The following is a 20038-nucleotide window of genomic DNA, read 5'->3' on the forward strand; positions in this document are numbered from 1 at the left end:
GGCTGGCTGAGTGACCACGCAGGAGTGAGCCCTGCAGACGCTGGCCCAGCCAGCCCTCCCAGAAACACTCAGAGACCCTGCTACGTCAGGACCAAGGCTCCTTGGTGCCCACTGCTTTGATGGGAGCTGGAAGAGATTCCGAGATTCCTCCTCCCTCTTGGCTGTGAGGTCCATGGGAAGACCTTTGACTTTGGAACCAGCTGTCTGGTTTCAGATTCTGGCACCACTCCTAGGTAACTAAGACTTTGAGGCAAGTTTCTTAGTTTCTGTCTACCTCAGTTGGTCTGTTTACTGGAATGAACCCCTTCCATGACAGAAGAGGTCACAAGCCACATAGGACAGTCCTCTGTCAAAAAACAGTGCACAGTGACTTTTTCTCAGCTGCTTGAGGTTTGGATATTGAACCAGTGTTTGCCAAGGGGCCACTGCTCTGAGCACCGCAGATGGAGGGTTTATGGGCAAGGGTAAAGCAGTGTCTGGACCATTCATCGTTCATTACGCAATGCATTTCGAAAGTTCTAAGCATTTCCTCAGGGCCTCGCCTGTACTTAGAATCCATTAGCACTTCAGCAGCTCACAGGAGGCAGACGGCATTGTCCCCATTTTCAAGATAATGAAACTGAGGCTTAGGGAAGCTCAGGGCCACACACAGTGAGGGGCAGGCCAGTCCTCACCCAGCATGTAGTTCTTTCGCTCTGAGCTGTGTCCCATCACTGTGGTGGCAACTCCAGGGACCCAGAGGAGCCTGTGAAGGGAGTTGGCTTCGGGTGCTACTGTCACTGTGGTCTCTCTCGAGGCTGACTCTCCCTGTGTCAGCGGCAAACAGCTGGGGCTTCGCTGCATGGAGTGCCTGGTGAATGGCCTGGGTGCCTGAGCTGCCCCGTGCAGTGGCTGCTGGCTGCCAGTGCCCCACTTTCCCCACTTCCTAGGTCCCTGGTGGAGCAACTTGCTCTGTGGGGGCGGAGAGGGCAGGCAGGGAGTGGCTGGCAGTTTCAGAGAGCTCTGGACTGGGTCAGACAGCTCCCCTGGCAGCCTGCCTGAGAGCAGGTGGTGCCCAGGCATGCGGCCCTGCAGCCCCTTTCCTTATCTGCCAGATCAGATCGAGCCCCGGGAACACCCAGCAGGTGAAGGCTAACTAGAAGGTGGCAGAAATGCAGTCCTGAGTGAGGGGAAAGTGTTGCGTCATCAGGGAAGTACAGGAGCAGCCTGCGACACAGTCAAACTGGGAATAGGGAAAACAGAGACTTCCCAGAAGGAGGAGTGGAGACCTTCAGAGGAAATGGCTTTGCTTTGGGGAGGCACAGACCAACAGTTGGAGCACCTGGTGGTGGGTGAAGCCAGTGTAGTTTCACTATAGTTTTTTTTTTAAGAATGATTTTATTTCACTTTATTTTTAGCCAGAGAAGGACAAAGTGAGATACAGAAGGAAACTGAGAAAGCAAGCTGCCAAGTCAGGGACTCGAACCATGGTCGGCTCTGTGGGAATCCAGTGCCCTTAACCACCACACCACCTTCCAGTCCCCTATTCCTTTATTTTTTAAGACTTGTTATAGGTCACGTACACTCCTGTCAGGGTGGGGAGAGAAAGTAGGAAATCACCCCCTGTCCCCAGGAGGGATGGCCATGCCACAGCCCTTTCTCCTCCATTGTCCTCTCAGGATTTTGGGCGCACATATTTCTGGCGTGTTTTACAAGCCGTCAGGTCCAAGACTCAAACCTTGCAGTCGGTCACGTGGGACCCAGCCACAGCAACCACCATCCCCTGGCTGGCCCTATATCGTGTTCAGAAACATGGTTGGGTCTGACCTTTGCTGGTGTCTTAGTATCAAGCTTACAGGTGCTGGACTGTGGAGTCGTCCGCTCTGCATTCACCAGACACTGTTTAACCGTTGCAGACGAAACGATTGACTCTGGCTAGGAAATAAATAACAGACAAGTCCTCATCCTTGTTCTTCACTGCCGAGGTCCCAGGTAGGGTTGCAGTTTCTCGGTCCCACGGCTCCGTCCAGTAGACCGTGGCCAACCCAACGTGTGTGTGGTGACAAGGGAAAGCCACCCATCAGTAAGAGTTGGGCCTCTGTGGTTTCCCAGTCTTGACCAGCGGGCATCTGGTGCATTCCTCAGCAAAACCCACATGTGAACTCACCCACTCAGGTACAAAGTGCCTACTATGTACAGCCTCCTGGGCACCAGGAGAAAAGCAGCAGGTGGTTCCTGCTTTGGAGAACTGAAATTCCAGGGGATGGCAGGATGAGGGCATGCTAGACAGGAAACCATCCCCAGGTTCATCAAGATTATTAGAGAATTAAAGAGGAGTCATAATAATTGTCGAATGTTTCCCCGAGAGCAGAGAGCCAGGTCTATGAACCTTGGAAGGCCTGTGAATAGCCCAGAATAGCTTCTTGCAAAATGCAAAGCAATGTTTATGTGTTTTTTGTTCTTATCTTTACTTTATAAATCTTGTTATAATATATCTGCATTTTTTTGGGGGGGAGGGAGATTTTCACTATAGGGCGCGTGTGCTCACCAGAGAGAGACATTAGAGACAGAAAGCGAGAAATCACCCCCCAGGGGGGATGGTCATGCCGCAATCCCTTCTCCATTCTCCTCTCGGGATCTTGGGCATGCATGCGCACGCGCCCGATGTGAGTTTTAAGCAACTGGGTCCAGGACGTGAACCGCGGTCGACTACGTTGGGAGTCTAGCGACATAGCCATTACGCTAACTGCTGGTTCCCTATATCTACATTTTTAAGAGAGATATTTGCTATGGGGCCTGTGCACTCGCCAGAGAGTCAGAGATCAACAGGAAGTGAGAAATCACCTCCCCGGGGAGGGGATGGCCACACCACAATCCCTTCTCCATTCTGTTGGGATTTGGGGCACACAGGAACACATGCCAAGTGTAAGTTTCCAGCCACCTGGTTCAGGACTCAAACCATGGGTTGACCACGTGGAAGTCCAGTGACGTAACAAAGCTGGGAATCTAGAAGCCCAGTCTCAGCCCCCAGGGGATAGGTGGCAATGTCCAGATGTTTATCTGTGCGTGTCAAGACCTAGGAGTAGGGGCGGGGTGCTTCTGTCATCCAGTCAGCAGAGGCCAAGGATGTAGCTACGTGTGCCTTTCAAGGCATAGGACTGCCCCCCCAACACACACACACACACACACACACACACACATACACACACACACACACTGACCTGGGCCTATATGTCCGTAGTGGTGAGGTTAAGAAACCACTTACTCCATATGAATATCACATCTGAAATGGAAATCATCTCACATGACTCAACAATCCATCCCCCAACTACTTGAGAAATACCGTGCTCCAGCTAGTGTGTCAGGTCTCCGTGAGGGCCGAGGATATTGTGGATTAGACCGCCGCGTCTCTGACAGGTAGAGTGGTGTTTCCAAACCGGCTCTATCACTCACCTGCTGGACAACTTTCAAGGAGTTGCTTGTGTCTTTGGGCTCCAGGTCTTCCTGTCTGCGAATTGGCCTGATCCGGTCCTTGGTTGGATAAAGATTGAATGCGGCGACGTGTGTCGCACCTGCGCGGCACTCGGCATCTCTTTGATGCTCGTTGCACTGTGGTTGTTGGTAGGAATCAGTTAGGTGTCATAGTATTGTGATGGCGTGCTAGGTGAGTCACGGGAGGGTCGTACCCGCTAAGAACATGGAGAAGAGCAAGACCAGGGCTGGAGGACGCGGGCAGAAAGGAGGGGGGATGCGGGCTGAGCCCAAAAGGGTAGACAGACAGGCGAGGAGGACTTGCAGGGGGGCCTTGTCTGCACAAGGGCAGAGGTGGGAGCCTCGGGACTGTTCAGGGTCACAGTCTGGGGAGCAGGGGGCAGTGAAAGATGGGAGTCCGATTCCATCTACACGCCAGCCATGTGTCAGAGTGAGCCCACGCGGGGGGAGACACTGGGGCCCAAAGCCATCAAGCGGGCTGCTGTGTTCATCCAGGTGGGAGCTGCCAGGCTAGGCCAGGGAGCTGCTACCAGGAGCTGGTGACAGTGAGAGCCAGGAGACGCTCCCAGGTAGAATGGACAGGGTCTGCTGCTGCTTGGATTCGGGGCCAGTCAGAAATGGAGTGGCAATTCTGGAGTGATGATGGCAGGAATCGTGCACAGGTAGGTTCTACGTAGGATCTTTTGTGGGGATGGGGACTGATGAGTGGGTTAAGTTACAATGACTTTAGAGAGGCTGTTGTGAGTGCCCCATGAACACTGAAGGTCAGAGGCCTCAAGGGTCTAAGGCAGGTCAAATGCTCTGGTATAGAATCTGGGGCAGCAGCTGCTGCCAAGTCTTCCCTCCCTCCTCCGGCGTCTCCTCACTTAACAACCTACCTGTTTAATGACCGCTCGGACTCAGGCCCAGTCCTCCAGCGTGGGGACTTTCTCAGTCTTCCTGATTTCTGCAGTCAGTGCTCACTCCACAAAGCCTTTGCCGTCGTGCAAGACCGTGTACGCCGTTCATAAATTTGTCCGTTATTACGCATCCGTAGTAATATTCAGAAGTAAAAATAACCATGCCAGAGTTACATTATTTTGTTGTGGTGTGTTGGTGCTTTTAGGCACTTATCTAACGTATGCTTTTTGTATGGGTAGGATTACTTTATTCTCGAGTGATATTGATAATATCTGTTGAAAAATGTTCTCTATGGCACCATGACCCTCCACAAGATGTCACCTTTAAGCTCCTCACTTATTGACAGTTTGCTTAATGGTCCAGCTGTAGGCATGGCACTCGGTCATTCAGCGAGGCGCCTGTCCCAGTAAGTGGGGCACTGGCTCTCTGTTGGATACACCGGGGCATCTTCTCCATTCACTGGGTTGGGCTTTAATCAGACGCTCTCACCGCGGGCTGTGACCCACATCTGACTGTTAGCCGTAAGAAGGTCTGTGGAACCTGAAGGGTCATTCAAACTCTGACAAGAATGGCAACCCTGGAGGCCAGACATTAGAAAGCAGCCTTGTTCCAAAAACCAGGAGGAATGCAGAGGTCACCTCACCCCAAGAGCCACCACAGGAGACTGGATGCAAGCCCAGCTGGTTCAAGACTCTAGCACGTAGGACCTTGGACATATTACTTGAACTTTTTGTGCCCGAGTCTCTTCACGTAATGGGGAGAATGTTAGCACCTCCCCCAGGGGTGGCCATGACGCTCGCTGTGTACGGCCCAGTCTGGCTCTCCATGTGCAGACAGGTCCTGGCATCATACTCAGAAAACATGGAGGCCTGTGGTGTGCCTGGTGCTTATTAAACAGAGAAGAAGCTCTGGCCTCAGTGAAGCCAATGGCTGGAGGACGAGCCCAGTGATGTGGAACCATGCACCACACCCTGCAGTGACCTGAGGAAACTCAAGAAAGACTTCCTGGGTCAAGCAACCCACGATGGGGTGAAAGCCCCCATGGTAGGGACTCACAGAATCAGCTCTTTTCAGTCCTTGAGCTTTGTCCACATGAATCACAGATATGATATAGGTGTTGCAAAAATGTCTGACCTTTGGGCTTGGGGGTTGAGCTGCATCTTCTAAGAGAACTTGAATTTCCAAAGAAAATAGGGTTCTATGGTCTAGTTGTTAAGGGAGCCAGATCCCACGTGACTATGACGTTCAAGTCCCAGGCCTGGTGGATTGAAAAGCATGCAGTTGGACATGTGTGTATGTGCCCAGAATCCCAGCAGGATTGAGAAACAGACCCACAGAACATTTCTGGACCTTGTTTTACATCACTGAGATCATGCTATGAACAAAATGACCTTTATTCACCACGTATCCAAAGAATGTTCCTGTGTTTTGACTGTTGTTGTACCCTTTTTGTTTGTTTGTTTTGAGAGGTTTTTGCTATGGGGCGCATGCGCTTGCTGGAAAGACAGAGAGAGACAGAGAGCAAGAAATCACTCCCGGGGTGGCGGGGAGAGGATGGCCGCGCTGCAATCCCTTCTCCTCCATTCTCCTCTTGGGATCTTGGGCATGCACGCACATGTGCCTGGCATGAGTTTAAGCCACCAGGTCCGGGACTTGAACCATGGTCAATGATGTAGGAGTCCATTGACGTAACCATTACGCCATCTGCTGGTCCCTTGTTGCACCCTGACCTAACTAGATGTTTGCACTATGTGGATGTACCCAGGCAGTGAAATACTTCTGCTTTTTCAACTCCATAAATGACAGAGTAGTAAATGTCTTCTTGGTCCATATCACTTTCATTCTATCAGTATTTTCTGAGCCGTGTCAATATGCTAAACAGGCTCTAGACCCTAAGGATGAGGCCATGAACTACAAAAAGCCTCCTTTCTGGTGGGGCCTGCATCCTGGTAGACAGGAAGTAGAATGATGTAAGAAAACGAGGGAAGGACTCAAACAGACTCAAATTCTTGGAAACCTTTCTGAAGAGATGACCAGAGCAAATCAAGTATTTCTGATTTTTCTGAGAGCAAATATTCCTAGGTTCCTGATTCCTCGAAGTAAAATTACTAGGTCAAGATGTATGAGGACATATAAGGCACTTTAGACAGTTTGCAGTTTGCCAACAGTTTTCTGGGACAGTGCTCATCTAACAACATCTTCTCCAGCATAACAGGTTATACTTAACCTTTTTTTAGTGCTTTGATAGCTGCCATTGTGTTATCTGTATATTTTGGATTAATCTAATGAGATCAAACTCTAATTTTTTAATAAGAATTTAAGCCATTTGTACTTCCTTTTCTGTGAATTGCCAGTTCTAGTCCTTTTGAACTGCTTTGTCAATAAATAAAGACAACAGTGGTGTGGCGGAAGCCAGGAAACTGAGAAAGACTTTGGACAGCTGAGCTATGAGGAAGTCCTGACTGAAGACGGGAGAGGCTATAGTTCTGACAAAGGGCCCTTGATCCAGGCGGCGCGGCACAGACGCCACTGCTCCTATGGCTCGGACACCTGCTCGATGCCAGACACTGCAGCCTTCATTCTGAGTACTGGAATTTCTGAGGTAGATGCAGTCACCTTGCATTTTGTGAGGTCTGGTACACACTGTGCACGCCCAAAATTACTCTCCTGGCTTTTTAGAAGGATGGACCACTCTGTCACCGGGGCAGTCCACCCATCCCCCTGGCTAAAGGAGAGAGTCAAGACAGAAGCCAGAGAAATCAAAAGAGGGTCAATGAATTATATCATTTGAAAAAGGAATGAAAACAAACAAAAAGCACTGCAAGAGGTCGATCTAGTGACAGCCTTGGCGGGTGGGGAGGGCTCCGGACGGTAAACTCTGGCCGTGAGAATCCATGCTGAGAAGGACTAACCAGGGCACTCTTCCCTTTTTGCTCTCAAGTGGAAGCTTCCAAATCCATGCTTCCCCTGCCCGTGGTGCCTGGGTGGCCTCCGTCAGTGGCTGCTCCTGCAAGCTCTCTCTCTCTGTCCACAGACCATGGCTCCTTGGCCTGAGTTGGAAAATGCCCAGCCCGACCCCAACAAGTACATCGAAGGGACCGGGGGTCAGCAGGCCACCACCCCTGCCAAAGGCGGGGAGACCGGCAAAAGTAAGTGTCACCCGCCGGCCGCAGGCTGGCCTCCCACTGGGCTCCGAGGAGACGCAGGGCTATTCCTCACGGCCTCTGCTGCTTGTTTGAACAGATGACACTGGGACCTCTGTCACCAAGATCGAACTCCTGCCCGCCTACTCCACTGTGGCACTGATAGAGGAGCCCGCCGAGGTGACCGACCCCTGGGACGTGCCAGCGCTTCGGGACACGGGCACCAAGTGGGCAGGTAATGCCGAGGCCAGCTGGGACAGGCATGTGGGGGGGGGCTCCCTGCTGCCCACAGGGTCACCTCTTTCATGTCACCCTCCCCCCTGCGTGGTTCTGACTCCTTGGCTAGGGATGGTTTCCACAGGTTTTGAGCTTTAGTGCCAAAACCCAGGCGGCGACTAGGGGACCGTTGGTTCTATAGTTCATCCCACGAGTGTGCCAGGCACTGGAGTCAGCCCAGACGGGCCCTTCCTGGCTCTTTGCGGAAGGCCCCGTGGAGGAAGCCGTAAAGCAGATAAAGCCCTGCTCCCAGGGAGCACCTGGACGTGGGTCTCAGGGAAAGCTTCTAGCAGACAGGAGGTCAGAGCAGCAGAGTGCAAGTGAAGGCCACGTTTCTGTCCCACGTGTGCTCTGGAGAGATGGAGAGGCTGGGTGGGAGGGGGCACTGCTTTGAGACAGAGTGGAGGAAACAGCAGTCCAGGCACAGCCTCCCAGATACTCGGGCCCAGTGCTCACCTTGAGGCTGAGATTGCCGTGCATCCTCATTCTAGAAAGCGCTCCGAAGAGCCATTATCACGGACCCACACTTAGCAGGTGGTCAGTACACTTAGCCGCCCCACTCGGGCACCGTGGTTCACAGCTCGGAGCCTGCTTTGCCTGTCCGTGCCCCGGACCAAATGCAGATCGTTTACAGATGCTTCGCCAGGGGTTTCAGCTAATGGACCGCAGTGGTAAAAAGTGTTTGAAAAAGGCGGCAATGGTCGCACCCCGTCTCCAAGGCTTGCTAGGCATAAGAGCTCACAGCCGCCCGGCTGGGAGCGGAGAGGGGGCGTTCAGGGCCTGTGGCTAAACTTCTCAGCGTTTCAGACACTAAAAGCCTTTTCTCTCTCCCATTCCCCCTGCAGAGAGAGACACCAAGGGGAAGATCCTCTGTGTCCTCCAAGGGATTGGGAAATTTATTTTACTCCTGGGATTTCTCTACCTGTTCGTGTGCTCCTTGGACGTCCTCAGCAGCGCCTTCCAGCTGGTCGGAGGTATGCACGAAAAGGGCAGAGTTCGGGTGGAGGATGTTGTGGGTCTGGGGTCGGGCAGCACCTCAGCAAGCCCTCTGCAGCTCAGCTTCCTGGAGCATTTCAGATTGGGCCCCAACCTAGGTCATCCTGTAAAGTCTATGCCCGCATTTTATAGAACAGAAAACGGAGCCCGCTAAAAAGGCCTTGAGTTGGCTCAGGCCAACAGCCCCTGTGTGGTCCCCAAACCCCAGGCGGGAAGCCGTGCGACATGAAGGCTTATTTGAGAGATCCTTGCTGTCCTTGAGCCCCCGGCGGGGACCAGGCTATGAGTGCTGTCCTAGGCCAGAGCGGCTGTGAAAGTCAAAGCTGGGCTCAACTGGGGAGGACCGGGGCCCACGCCACCCTTAGGTGCCACGTCTTTGTTTTCCAGGCAAGGTGGCCGGACAGTTCTTCAGCAACAACTCCATCATGTCCAACCCCGTGGCGGGGCTGGTGATCGGGGTGCTGGTGACCGTCATGGTGCAGAGCTCCAGCACCTCGTCGTCCATCATCGTCAGCATGGTGGCCTCCTCACGTGAGTCTGACACCCCAGAACCCACGCATTCCCGGCACTCCTTGGTCTACCAGGCAGCCTGGACTTACCCTCTGGATGCCCAGCCTTGGCCTCATCTTCTTCCCACTCGGTCCAGCTCTGTGTCCTGCTCTCGGTCCCAGGCAGCCTCTTCCCGTTTTGGAAGGTAGATCTGGAAATAGATCCTGATGCATGAGGATGCAAGCTTTGAATTCTCTAGAACCGAGCTGTCTAATTTAGCCACAGAAGCTAACCGATTTTACTTAACCTTAATCCATTTTTTTAAAAAAATTGTTTTAGGAAACCAGCATTTAGCGTAATGGCTATGTCGCTAGACTCCTACGTAGTCGACCACGATTCGCGTCCCGGACCCAGTGGCTTAGAACTCACGCTGGGCGCGTGTGCGTGCGTGCCCAAGATCCCGAGAGGAGAATGGAGGAGAAGGGATTGCGGTGTGACCATCCCCCCTGGGGGGTGATTTCTCGCTTTCTGTCTCTATGTCTCTCTCTGTCTGTCTGCGAGCGCACGCACCCTATAGCGAAAACCTTTCCAAAAAAAAGAAGAAAAAAGAATTGTTTTAAACGTTATTTATTTTAATTTGACCAGAGAGGGAGAGAGAGAATGAGAGTGAGAGTGAGAAAGCAAGCCGCCAGGTCCCACACTCGGACAGTGATCTGCCATGTGGGAATCCAACACCCTTAGCCACCATGCCACCTGCTGGCCCCAAACTTAAGTGATTTCAGTTTAAAATATACAATTCTTTTCCTCGGTTGTGGTCGCTACTTTTCAGATGCTCAGTAGCCCATGCGGGTGGTTACCAAATCAGACAGTGTAGACATGGATATTTCTACCATTGCAGAAGTTCTTTTGGGGCCAGTGGATGGTGTGCAGGTTAATGTGGCTGACTCACGCATGGCTAACTGCATGGTTCGAATCCTGTACTTGCTGGCTTAAATCACACCTGGTGTGTGTGTGTGTGTGTGTGTGTGTGTGTGCGCCCACAATCCAAGCAGAGAATGGAAAAGAAGGGATTGTGTGTCTCTGTCTTGGGGAGCACATGTACCTTACAGAATTTTTAAAAAATTAAAAAGAAAAAGAAAAAAATGAAAAAAAAAGTCTCCTGGACAGGGCCACTCTCACCACTAAGAACGGAGACATCTAATCCCTCACTGGCTTGGGGGCGACTGAGGAGACGCCATTCCTGACTTGGACCTCCCCGATAACCGCCCCAGCTGGGCTGGGACAGGCCTTCCAAGGAAGGCCAGCTCGAAACGATACATTTTCAGTCCAAACCAGTGTCTGAGCCAAAATTAGAATTTTTCTGGACCAAATTAGAAAAAAAAAAAAAAAAAAAAAACAGTCTTCAAAAGAATTTTATTTGCTTATGTCAGGAGATCGTGGGAATACAGTGACTTTGCTAAAAGAAAAGCTCACACTGCCTGGCGTTGGCCATTACTGTGCGGGTGTTTGATGTCGAGTGTGTGAGCGACGCCTCTTTAAGTAGGAGCCTTGGTGCAGGGTAGTGTTGACTCAGATGTGCACGCAGGCCCTCACAGTGCTCACCCGAGTCCTGAAACATCAGCTGACGCGACGAGTCCTCCAGGCTGGCCTTGGGCTTACAGTAGAGAGGAGGAGGGATTTAGAAGGCACTTTGCTTCTTTGTGTGTGCGACTTTTTCTTGCCAGAGAGCATGTGTGCTCGCCAGAGAGGGAAGGATGGAAGAAGGCACCCCCCTGACCCCTTGGGACGGCCATGCTGTAACCGCTTCTCTTCCATCTTTCCTGCCATTACGGATCTGGGGCACGCACACACAGGCGCCTGCATGGTTTTCAAGCTGCCAGGCCCAGGACTCCTACGTTTAGTCGTGTGGGATCCAGCGCCTTCACCAGCCAGGAAGCTAGGCCAGAAAGGCACTTGTAAACCAGTGCGGAGATGTACTTCAGAGGGTCCTGGACCCCCCTCCCCCCACCACCAAGTCTTGTGCAGGACCTATTTTATGGGGGGTGCGGGTACATGTGCCTGTTTCTATGGTGACCTCCCACAGTTCTCAGATTCACAGCAGTTTGCATGACCCCAGAGGTTAAAAGTGCTTTCAGGGATGGGTTCAGCTGCTGCCGGAAACCTGCTAATGGCTCTTTCCACCCCACAGTGCTGAGCGTGCGGGCTGCCATCCCCATCATCATGGGGGCCAACATTGGGACCTCGATCACCAACACCATCGTAGCTCTCATGCAGGCGGGGGACCGCAGTGAGTTCAGAAGGTAAGAGGTTCAGGACCAGCCTTGGCTCACACCAGGCCCACAGGGTTTGGCCATGCCATTAACTCCCCTTAAGCAGCCAGTGAGAACTTGCTCATCGGCCTCATCCCTGGCTCTCCCAGAAGTAGCCTCAGAGAGTGTAGACAGGGTTAGGATCCCCCATTAGCAGCTGATGGCCTCCCTGAGTGGTGGGGATGATAATAAAATCTCTCAGCACTCTATTGTCTTAAGGATTATATAAAAATCGGGCCGGAGAGTGCTTGCCAAGGGCCCGGCACACAGTCAGAGCTTGCTAGCCTTGGGGCTGTGTGGAGCTGAAACAAGGCCATTTTGGACAGGACTTACTTAGGCATAAATAATTAGAACATCCTAAACTGCCCAACCTGGGCCAGCTTAACTGTGCCACTTCTTCTTCGTCTTCTCTTCTATGTCAGTAAAAGGCAAAATGGCATTTTGGGGAAGGCAATAAAGTCTGAAAATAGAGCAGGCTGAATGTAGGCAAAGGGAACCCCATTGTTCCAAAAAAGGGGAATGTGAACATTAGGCACATTTCCCAGCGTCTCCTAACTGGAGAAGGGCTTTTCCCAGAACTTGTTAAGTACAGAAGCGGCCCCAGCTTGTCTGCTATCTCCACGCGGGCTGGGGGGCGGACAGTGAGTGTCGTCCCCCCTCCGTCCGTCTTGAATTGACAGTGGTGGGTCCCCTGAGCCGTCTCCTTTGGTTTGTGATGAAATGCTCTGTGGTCACAATAAGAAACACGCATTCCTCAGGGCGTTTTCTAACCTGAGATTCTCAGAGCTGACTAGGCTTTTCTGGATCCTCCTTTATTACCATCAGATCTCAAAGAAATTGCATAACTCACGGAGGGGTGTGGCTGGGATTCGATCCGGGTTTTCCATGTTTTGGGTTCTTTTCAGTGTTACGCTAATTTTTGCTTCACCGTAAGCTGTGAAGTATGAGGGGCTTCTTTCAAAAGGTCATGGAAGAGGCATATTTTGAAATATGCCTGGATTTCAAAATTGTGTGCATCAAAGTTAACTTGTATTTTATTTTTTAATTTTTTAAAATTATTTTTAATTTTATTTATTCATTTACTTATTTTATTTTGACCAGAGATTCACAGAGAGGGAGAGAAAGTGAGAAAGCAAGCCACCAGGTCTAGGACTTGAATCATGGTTGGCCATGTGGGAATGTCCAGCACCTTAACCACCACACCAACTGCTGGTCCCCATAAATATGTATTTTAATTCCATTTTTCTGTGAACTTTCTGAAGTCTCCCCATGAACATAAGACTTGTGAAAGTACCTGCATATAGGAATAAAATTGATCTAGCTCACCCCATTTGGGATATTTGAATATGATTTCATTCACATTCAATAACATCTTTGGGAATCTATATCCTTCTCTCCTGGTGGTTTGGATTATAACCTTAGATTCCTAGAACAGTGATCAAACAGCTATAATTCGGCCCTTAAAACGTCTTGCCAAACTTCTAAGAAATATTTGCGTGACTTTAGACTATAGCAGCAGAGCATGAAAGTGTTTGAAAGGAAATCTTTTTCATTTCAAACTGCACCAGAGTCTTGATCGGGAGACTCCAGGGGAAATCTGAGCCTTCTTGGATAAGTGCAAAGTATGATAGATATAGAGACCTCTTTCTCTGGCTAGAGGAGACTGGCCATGTTTTCCATCAGACCTCAAGAACTTTGGAAAGGTCACACGTGAACTTGCTGAGAGGGTTTTGTTGGGTGCCGTCACACTGGTCCCCTGCTTTCCAGAGGATGGTTCATGGTAGTCATGGTGCAGTTCTTCCACACGGTGGTTGCTGAGCCCTCCGTTTTCTTGGGATTATGAATGCCATCCCTCTGGGGATCGCTGTGAGAGACTACGAAGATGAGACTATATACAGATAGGTGACCACTGGGAGATGGCGGCAGATGATACAAGCAACGACCTGCCCTCACAGGTACCTGCTCGCTGACTAACCTGGCCATTGGGGCTCCCTTCCCATAGGGCTTTCGCCGGTGCCACCGTCCATGACTTCTTCAACTGGCTGTCTGTGTTGGTGCTCTTGCCTCTGGAGGCCATCACGCACTACCTGGAGATCCTCACCAACCTAGTGGTGGAGACTTTCCACTTCAAGAACGGAGAAGATGCCCCAGCCCTTCTGAAAGTCATCACAGACCCCTTCACAAAGCTCATTATCCAGGTAACTGAGACCCTTCCAAGAGGGAAAGGCCCTCACTGCCCACCCACTCCATCCTCCACGCCACTCAGACTCTGGCTGTCTCTGTGAAGGCCGAGGAAGGCAGAGAGTTAGGGACACTTGATAGTGTGAGTGGCCTTGAAGTCTGTGCCATCTCCCTTGGGAGTGGGGTACTTCAGCAGAGTAGACATTGGGCCCTCTCTGCCCCCACTTCTGCCCTCAGCGTTGACGAAGGGTTACCCTACTGCTGGCCAGACAGGGAGGGTGCTGCCCGTGCCTCCCAGGAGCCACCTCACCCCTCTGCTCCCTGGGGCCCATCCACATTGGTGACGTGAGTGAAGGTACTGTGGACGCCATCCTGGGAGAAAGGGCCAGCAGGGACCATGTGCACTCCCGCTTACCTTCAGGTTTTCTGTCATTCAGTCACCCAGCGACTATCTGTAGCCTGCTTCCTATCAGTAGACACCAGTGCCTTCATTCGTAAAATCATTCATTTGATGGGCCGGCAGGTGGTGTGGTGGTTAAGGCACTAGTCTCCCACATGGCTAACTGCGGTTCAAGCCCTGGATCTGGCACCTTGCTTTTGTTCTCTCTCTGGAGAACACACATGCCCTATAGCATGTTTTTAAAAATAAAAATGAAATGAAATCTTTTTGAAAGAATCATTCATTCATTTATCGGGAACCTGATAAGGTCAGGTGCTATGCTCCACCCTGGGAGTGCAGACAGAGCGAGGCCCAGTTCACCGCTTAAGGACTTGCTGTCGAGTTCATCTCCTCAGCCCTTCTAACAGCAATCCCTGCGACTCCATCCTGAATCCATCCTGGGGACGTGCTGATGGTCTTCTGTCTATTGCTTTCCTCAGCTGGATAAAAAAGTTATCAACCAAATCGCAATGAACGACCAAGCGGCCAAAAATAAGAGTCTGATCAAGACCTGGTGCAAGACTTTTACCAACGTGGTAAGTTTTTCAAGAATGTTGCCCGGCGGGTGAATCCTTGCGACTGAGTTTTAAGCAGAATCTTTCATTCAAGGTAGTCAAATACAAGACCTTGGAGACCCCACCTGGTGGTGCGGTTGGTATCAAAACGAATGGCCATGCTGGAAGCCGCGTGGCCGACCACAGCTTAGATCCCCGGTTGGCATATGTTTGCCCAAGACCCTGACAGGCTGGAGGGCTGGGGAAAGTGCAATGTAATGAGACCCCGTTCAGGGTGTCCCCTCTTCCCCCTTAGGTTCTCTATCATGAATAAAATAAATGAACTGTAAAAAGTAAGTCAGGAGTAAAAAAGTATGTTTAATTGACAAAAAAATGAGCAGCTATTTGCTGATGAGAATGCATATAGTCATGTCTTTGTCTTGAGTGCTATGCTGGAAAAAGTAATGTTAGACACCGTAAAGATCACTGAGTAAATGTAAATTAAAATAAAAATTAAAGTCAGTCAGGAGAAAGGGAAAACTGGGCTATTGAAAGATTGAAACTGGCCAGTGAGATTCTTTTAGGAAATAAGCCTTTGAAGGTTGGGTTGGCTTAGCAAGTAGGACACCAGACTCCCTTTTGGCCCATCCCACACCTGATCCATCACTCCTCATCTGTCATTGTTTTCACGTCTCTTGGGGAAGTTCCATCTCTCTCTAAATAATAGCTATCTAAACATAGAAATCCCTGCCTCTGGAGGGACTCATCACTTTGCATGATGCTGGCAGGTGGCATCTCTCACGCTTTCCAGACTTTTCCAGAACATTCTTTCTGGGAAACTGCAACATTCTCATTCTCCTTTATTGGGAAACTTACCCAGTCTAGTTTGCAGGAGGGTTGTGGCTTTTATTTGCTTCCAGGGTATATACATTTTTATTTTGGGAGGGTGCTCAAGGTTAAAGACAATAAGTATGAAACTAGATGTTTTTACATGGCAAAGGCTGATCTTACTTGTTTCCAGTTGATCCAAGAAAGATCCATAACAAGTCCTGCAGAGATGGAAGCATTATGAGTGTGGTGTCTCCCCCACTGCACCCCACCCTTCACCCTGCCGTGCCCCACCTAAAGTGAGTGCTGACGACATGTCTCGTGTTTGTCATCCAGACTCAGATGAATGTCACCGTCCCCTCGTCTGATAACTGCACCTCCCCTTCCCTCTGCTGGACGGATGGTGTTCAAACCTGGACCATCCAGAACGTGACCTACAAGGAGAACATAGCCAAATGTGAGTGTGCTCAGCAGACTGGCCACGGGCCTGGCTGGCTGGGGAGCCGGCGGAGTCTCTCCCTGTGTGAGTGAGGGACACAGGGCCATGAGACTCACGGAGCACCTGCCTACCTCGGGCATGGGGCACTGTACCTCCTCAGCAGAGACCAAAGCTTACAGACGAAGGGCTGGGTTCCAGGTCCCACAGCAGGGGGCGGAACTAGGTCTCAAACTCAAGATCCCAGAGTGCCCTTCCTTCTGCCTCAGTATCCCTTTGTCAAAAACAGCCAGATCTGAAGGACAATGTGGGCTCTCACAGAACAGGTACATTGATTCAGAGTCCCTTGTGTGATCCCATGAGCACTGGGGCCGTGAGCCTCCACGATGCTCTGGTTCTTCCAAGCAGCTGTAAGGATGCCCTGGACTCAGCCCGGATAGCCACGGTTCTTCTCGTTTCTCCTCATACCCTTTTGTGTATCTGCTTCTGCCGTCCACCCAGCATGAATTCAAAGCGGTATACCTTCATGCTCCAGGCGTGGTCACCCCAGGGAGTCAAGGAAATCCATCACCTCCCATGTCCCCGGTGCTGTCATCACTGGTATGACCATGGTTTGCTAGCATGGTCATGGGGCCACCCCGAGACATTGAGAGATGAGGGGTTTTCCACTCAGCGGCACCCCTTACTCTGACCTGCCCATCCTCCCCCTCCAACACTGTGTTAGCATCCCGAGTAAAGTGGCTATAGGACTCAGTGGAGAGAGGACTAGAAGCCTGGGCTTAGCACTGAAGGTGAAAGAGAGGACTAGAAGCCTGGGCTTAGCACTGACAAGGTGTGTAGGTTTAAGGATTTATTTTATCTTCCAACCTCATGAAATCCCTTGGCTTAAACAGAGTGTCAGGGCTACGTGCAGCTGCAGAGGAGGCTGGGAAGGCTGTCTCTGCTCCGGGCTGCCGTGTATCCAGCTAGCAGCCAAGATCCTGTTACAATGAGGGAGGAGGAGGTCGCGGCGTCCATGGCCATCCGAGATCCTGGCGGCTCCTGCCTTCCTAACGGTGCTTTCCGTGGTCTCTTCAGGCCAGCACATCTTCGTGAATTTCAACCTCCCGGATCTGGCTGTTGGGATCATCCTGCTGATAGTCTCCCTGCTGGTCCTCTGCGGCTGCCTGGTCATGATCGTCAAGCTCCTGGGCTCCGTGCTCAAGGGGCAGGTTGCCGTTGTCATCAAGAAGACCCTCAACACGGGTAGGTGCACTGGTCACCAGGGTGGACGGAGCGACCTTGGATGTTTGCCGGGTATGCAGGACCTGTCTGGCGCTGGTGGGGCAGGGGCTCTGTAGGGCTGTTCGAGCTGTTGCATTTTAGGTGGAATCAAGGTGGGAAGTGTCCGGTGATGGGAGACCACCAGGACAGGGAGTCCATGCCGTGGTCGAAGGGCTCCCAGGGCTTCGTGGGAGGAGGATGGTTATTCGGGTGGTCTGGCCTCCAGTGCCTGTTTTTGTCAGAGTAACTCACTCACATCCTTGTTTGACCACTCGAGCGTACAGATGAAAGCCGGTGGGGAATGAAACCAGATTCTGAACATCCAGTTTGCAATCTCAGGCCCCGCGGGTCACCACCTGCTGGGATCCTGTGGCGATGCCCCCTGGCTGCCAGCCCAGGCCTGCTGCAGAGGGGTGGCATAAGCTCCCTTTCCCTTTGCTTCCAGATTTCCCCTTTCCCTTTGCCTGGGTGACCGGCTACCTGGCCATCCTCGTGGGAGCGGGCATGACCTTCATTGTGCAGAGCAGCTCAGTGTTCACGTCTGCCATGACCCCGCTGATTGGTGAGTGCCCCAGCACCGCCCTCTGGTTGCCATTGCCCTGCCACTCCCAGGTCTCCCCTGGGGCTGACACCAGGGCCTGCGTCTCCCCAGGTATTGGTGTGATCAGCATCGAGAGGGCCTACCCGCTCACGCTGGGCTCCAACATCGGCACGACCACCACCGCAATCCTGGCAGCCTTAGCCAGTCCCGGCAATACCCTGAAGAGTTCCCTCCAGGTCAGAATGCACAGACGGGGCAAGGGCTCCGGGTGGGCTGCAGCCACATCGTGGTCTTACCTGGTGCTCAGCAAGCGTCAGGCCACACTCTACAGGGGACACGGGAGACACTGGGAAGCTCAACACAGACCAGTCCCAGCTATCCCCTCCCTAGAGGGATGGTCGGGTGCCCATCTTGGTTCCCACGAAGGGTCGAGGCAGGGAATGTGTTTGGGACTTACAGATATCACTGTCTATCCCTTGCCCATCTCTTGTAGAACCCTGCCCAGGCAGTAGCCACAGACATCACTTGGGTGGCATGGGTCTGGCATTACGGGAAGAATTAGGGGCCTGCATCAGCGAGGTTACTTTGAGCAAGACCTTTGGGAACACACTGGGTGATCTTTGACAAGTGATCTAACCCGAGCATCAATTCCCGCATCTGGAAAATGGAGAACAGAGCCCCTACCTCACTGGGATTGTCATACAGATCCAACGAGGCACTGTCCGAGGCTGTTCTGCCCATTGGCAATACAGACGTGAGCAGGTCATCTAGATTAGTCACAGAGGTCGCTCCATGTTTTTTAGTGCCCACATGTTTAAGTGAAACACAGGGAGACTCACATTCTTTTTCAAGCTAAGTCTTTGAAACTCGTGTGTATTTTATATTTTGAGCACATCTTAGTGTGGACTGGCCACACCTCACAGGCTCAGTAGCTACACGTGGCTAGTGGGTGATGTCCCGGCCACTACGCCGCTACTGGCAGGGCTGGTCGGAAGGCCTTACCATAGTACCAGGTACCACACATGGGACAGTGGCCAAACCGCCTGGATCGGAATCCCCTCATTCCCATCCCCCAGCTGTGCCACTGGGAGCCAGCTCACCCTCATGGTGTCAAGTAATACGGTTGCCACTTCACAGGGTGGTATTTTTTCTTCCAAGTTTTATATTCCATGAGAAAAAGAGACTGAGGGAGAAAAGGTGCCCCCTGCTAGTCTTCACACCATGACCTGCCCTTCCCCGACTTTGGCCAGCCAGGGTGCTGGGCATGTGCATGTACCCAGATGCACAGGGGAACCTGGGGGCTTGAACCCAGGACCTCCCCATATGGCCTCAGCGGGGCGTGTTTTGAGAACTGAGGCCTATACGAAGCATAGTTACTTTATTTAGTAAGGGTAACCATCACTCCCTTCTCTCCGCAGACTGGGCCATTGAGCCAAGAAAGCCAGCCATCTTTTATACCTCTCTCTTTCTGCCTAGTATTTTTACTTTGTTAAAGAGCACATGTGTTCACTAGAGAGAGAGAGGAGGAGGAAATGAGAAGGCAAGCTGCCAGGCCTGGGCCTCTAACCGCAGTCAGCAGGTGGGGGTTCCAGCGCCCCAACCACCGCGCCACCTGCTGGCCCGCCTCACAAGGTCTGAAATGCTCAGTTGGAAGCCGCAGGACCAAGGAGCAGGGTAGCAGTGGCCAGATTACTGTTAGATTGTGCCAACAAGGCAGGGCCCTGTGACAGCTGGGGCCACCTCCCTGGCCCTCCCTGCCCGGCCCCCAGAGCGTGGTAGAGGCTCTGGACTCCACAGCAAAGACCAGGAAGGCCCCCCACTCTGCTACGATCACCTGCTAACTGGCCCCACCCCACCAGGAGCACCCCTCACCTGTCGCCTTCTCTTGCAGATCGCGCTGTGTCACTTTTTCTTCAACATCTCCGGCATCCTGCTGTGGTACCCGATCCCGTTCACGCGCCTGCCCATCCGCCTGGCCAAGGGGCTGGGCAACATCTCCGCCAAGTACCGCTGGTTCGCCGTGTTCTACCTGATCTTCTTCTTCTTCCTGACGCCGCTGGCGGTGTTCGGCCTCTCGCTGGCGGGCTGGCCAGTGCTGGTGGGCGTGGGCGTGCCCATCCTCTTCGTGCTGCTGCTGGTGGTGAGCATCCGCCTGCTGCAGGCCCGCTGCCCGCGCGTCCTGCCCGGCGTGCTCCGGAACTGGAACTTCCTGCCGCTGTGCATGCACTCGCTCAAGCCCTGGGACAACCTCATCTCGCTGCTCACCGGCTGG

At 52.2% G+C, this 20038-nt stretch overlaps 1 protein-coding gene across 1 annotated transcript in view; it reads left to right on the forward strand.

The window, feature by feature from the left end:
• SLC34A2 (solute carrier family 34 member 2) overlaps window positions 1-20038 on the forward strand; it is a 26053-nt gene that overhangs the window by 3743 nt on the left and 2272 nt on the right. Inside the window, exons 2-13 of the mRNA XM_006154947.2 lie at window positions 7406-7520; window positions 7615-7749; window positions 8636-8764; window positions 9174-9317; window positions 11464-11575; window positions 13587-13782; window positions 14645-14740; window positions 15863-15983; window positions 17040-17207; window positions 17671-17787; window positions 17878-18002; window positions 19658-20033. Of these exons, the coding sequence (XP_006155009.1) occupies window positions 7406-7520; window positions 7615-7749; window positions 8636-8764; window positions 9174-9317; window positions 11464-11575; window positions 13587-13782; window positions 14645-14740; window positions 15863-15983; window positions 17040-17207; window positions 17671-17787; window positions 17878-18002; window positions 19658-20033 (1834 nt within the window). The remainder of the gene's footprint in view (window positions 1-7405; window positions 7521-7614; window positions 7750-8635; window positions 8765-9173; window positions 9318-11463; window positions 11576-13586; window positions 13783-14644; window positions 14741-15862; window positions 15984-17039; window positions 17208-17670; window positions 17788-17877; window positions 18003-19657; window positions 20034-20038) is intronic.

Source organism: Tupaia chinensis, unplaced genomic scaffold (genome assembly GCF_000334495.1).
Source record: "Tupaia chinensis unplaced genomic scaffold, TupChi_1.0 Scaffold000426_1, whole genome shotgun sequence".
NCBI classification, from domain to species: Eukaryota; Metazoa; Chordata; class Mammalia; order Scandentia; family Tupaiidae; genus Tupaia; species Tupaia belangeri.